Source organism: Rhagoletis zephyria, unplaced genomic scaffold (genome assembly GCF_001687245.7).
Source record: "Rhagoletis zephyria isolate East Lansing unplaced genomic scaffold, Rhagoletis_zephyria_1.1 Rzeph_scaffold_06985, whole genome shotgun sequence".
NCBI lineage: Eukaryota > Metazoa > Arthropoda > Insecta > Diptera > Tephritidae > Rhagoletis > Rhagoletis zephyria.
In genome coordinates this window covers 13576-16347 of record NW_016164068.1, presented here as the reverse complement: position 1 = coordinate 16347, position 2772 = coordinate 13576, and the positions used below count along the sequence as shown (strand labels likewise).

General features: G+C 33.5%; 1 protein-coding gene across 1 annotated transcript; it reads right to left on the bottom strand.

Annotated features, from left to right (window-relative positions):
- Positions 1–1449: 1449 nt before the first annotated feature.
- LOC108373727 (uncharacterized) lies at positions 1450–2382 on the bottom strand. Its single transcript, XM_017629665.1, has 4 exons — positions 2311–2382; positions 1916–2074; positions 1674–1838; positions 1450–1599 (listed from the first exon to the last, which is right to left on the bottom strand). Exons 1-4 carry the CDS (start codon positions 2380–2382, stop codon positions 1450–1452), a joined length of 546 nt encoding a protein of 181 aa, XP_017485154.1.
- Between the last annotated feature and the right edge of the window lie 390 nt (positions 2383–2772).

Sequence of the window (2772 nt, the reverse complement as noted above, 5' to 3'; positions counted from 1 at the left end):
AGGAATCATAAACATTTCGGCCAGAAAACTCTATATGCGCAGCGGCACCTAACGGAAGCTGTTTTTCATGGCAGAAATACACTCGGAGGTTTGCCATTGCCTGCCGAGGGCCGACTGCTGTTAAGAAAAAACCTTTTTTTCTATATTTTTGCGATGTTGCTTTGACCAGGGTTTGAACCCTGGTGCTGAGGAGTAGAAGCACGCACTGCTTACCGCTACACCACAGCGGCCGACGTATAATATTTATACATATAACTAATATATCGTCTAACTATAAACTAAATCGAAACATAAGCTGCATTTTTACGAGATATTTCGACGTCCACCTACCAGCAAATCTTTTAGTGGATAAATACGGATTCTCCAAATACATACATATCTCGATTCCTGCGCCACCTATCGGAAAAACTTTTTTGGAGTTATTCCTTTAAGTAGGAAATATACGTACAGTCTAAACATAAACTAAATCAGTACCATAGATCCTGGTTTTAGAAACATGTATATCGACCACGCGCCACCTACCGCATACATTATTTGCGGAATTATTTCTTTTCACGTAAGTAATATTTATTTCAAATATGAACCACATCAGATCGTGAATACGGGGTTTTCACCTATTATTTCGACGCCTAAGTCGCCTAGTGAATTAATCCACCATTAATATCGCATTGTCATCGCGTTGTGAACTAAGTTAGAAATTTCAAGTATCTAGCTCTTCGGAAGCTGGTTAAAAATTGATTGCAAAATTTGATTTACTTAAGCAACGAAATTTACATGCAATTCACTGTCTCTTTATTTAGGAGTTCATTGCTATTCTTGCCATAAGGCTAATATTTGGGTCTCCACTTTACAGAAATTGTGGTGGATAATCACAAGGGAATTTTTTACGCAAACTTTTAAACAAAACACACTTGGTCTGACACGCCAGGTTACTGAATGAATTAATAAAAAGTTGTTCACAAAATAGATATGTAAATGAGTTAACAAATAAATGAGTTTCATTTTAGGCGCGTCGTTGATAGATCTTCTTGGTAATTTTTTTTTTAATGATTGAGAAAATATTTAAGAAACTCATAATCATAAGAAAATTCAGAACCACCCCAGACGCTTGTGAAAAAAGGCAGTTTCCTAGTTCTTATACACTTCTTTTCCTTTGTTTTAGTACGATATTAAAAATTCTCTGCCCCACTAGCCAATAACATAACAATACGATCTTTTTTTATCTTTACTTTTTTCCAGTTTTTTGTGTGTGTTGGCCACATGCGACGTTGAATTTTGCGGGCCATACGGGCTGAATGTCTTAGCCAACATTTTTTCGCCAATGAATTTTTGCTAAAATTTAGATAAAGAGAAAGAACTAAAAATAGATTGCACTTTGACATTTAGAGCAACTTTATTGAATTATGCAGTATTTTTTTTTTTTTTTAATTTGTGCATTTTTGATAAAAACTAATTCATAATAGATAAAAATAATTCCATTTGTGCAGCTTCTACGCCATCAAACACAAAGTCGGTTTGAAATGCATAGTCACCATGAGGAAAAGGTATCCAGCGGAAATCGATATCAGTGAAATGTAATTTTTCAACAATCAAATCGTGCTAAAAATTAGAAGAAATATACTAATAAAAAAATGACAAAATATTAACAATATAAACACTTGGTGTTTACATACGTCATACGGGCAAGTGTGATTCATATTCGACGATTTTTCAAGGACATTCATTAATGCATTCAATATGAAGTTATTGCGTTTCTGCAGATAACTGCAAGCATCCACTTTCATATCCCGCATAAAAGGCTTATAACCATTCGTTCGCTTTAGGAATTTTACGTTGATCTACGAAAAGTTAATTATTAATGCGAATTGTGGTAGGGAAAAAATTTTTAAATTTATTGAAAGTTTAACTAACATACCATGGCTTTTCTGATTGGCCTCTTCAGCACACACAATTTGAAGGAAACTTCTTTGAAATCTCGCCGAACAGCTTTAATATGGCAGTAATCAATTTGAATTATGCTCGTGTTGCGACTTTGACAACGGATATTGTTTAAGCGAATAGTGGGCGTGACTTGCTGGGTGGGAGTAAAACAAATTTAGAGAAAAATTTTAATGTGACTACGGTCCTTGTATGAAACAAAACTGCAGCCTGGATTTTTATACAAATTTTTTTTTGTGAAAACAACGCTTTATCAAATTCACCAAATTAATAATTTTTCTCATGAAAAAATTTTTAAAAGTGTTTTTTTTTTAATTTCCTTTTAACGCTAAAATTTTTTCACACAGCAACTGTTTTTTTACTTGTATTTACTTTTATGACTGTTAAAACGCTCAGCAACTGCAGCCCAATCGTTAAATAAGCGCGCGCTTTTCTTAGTGACATTGATCGAACTATTTCGTAATACAAATCTGGTAACGGTTGGAGCGCTCTTCTCATACAAAGTATATTAATCCGACATTAATGTTCTATGCTTATTCAGTAAAAAAAGGGTGTTTATTCAAAAATCGAATTTAAATACTTCAAAAGATGCTTGCAAATTTAAACACAACTGGATGATTTGATAAAGTAGAGGGCTTTATTCGCTTGATTCTTTTCGGGTTGTTCTAGTTATCAACTGACTATCAGACCCTTTTAGACTCGAAAAGCCATTCAAGTCCTTTCGCTATAAAAAAAGATTAAAGAAATTGTTGTTAAATTGCTTCTGGAATATCTTTCGGATGAAAAGAGTTTTATTATAATATTTGCAAATTTGCGTATTTTAAATTTTATAGG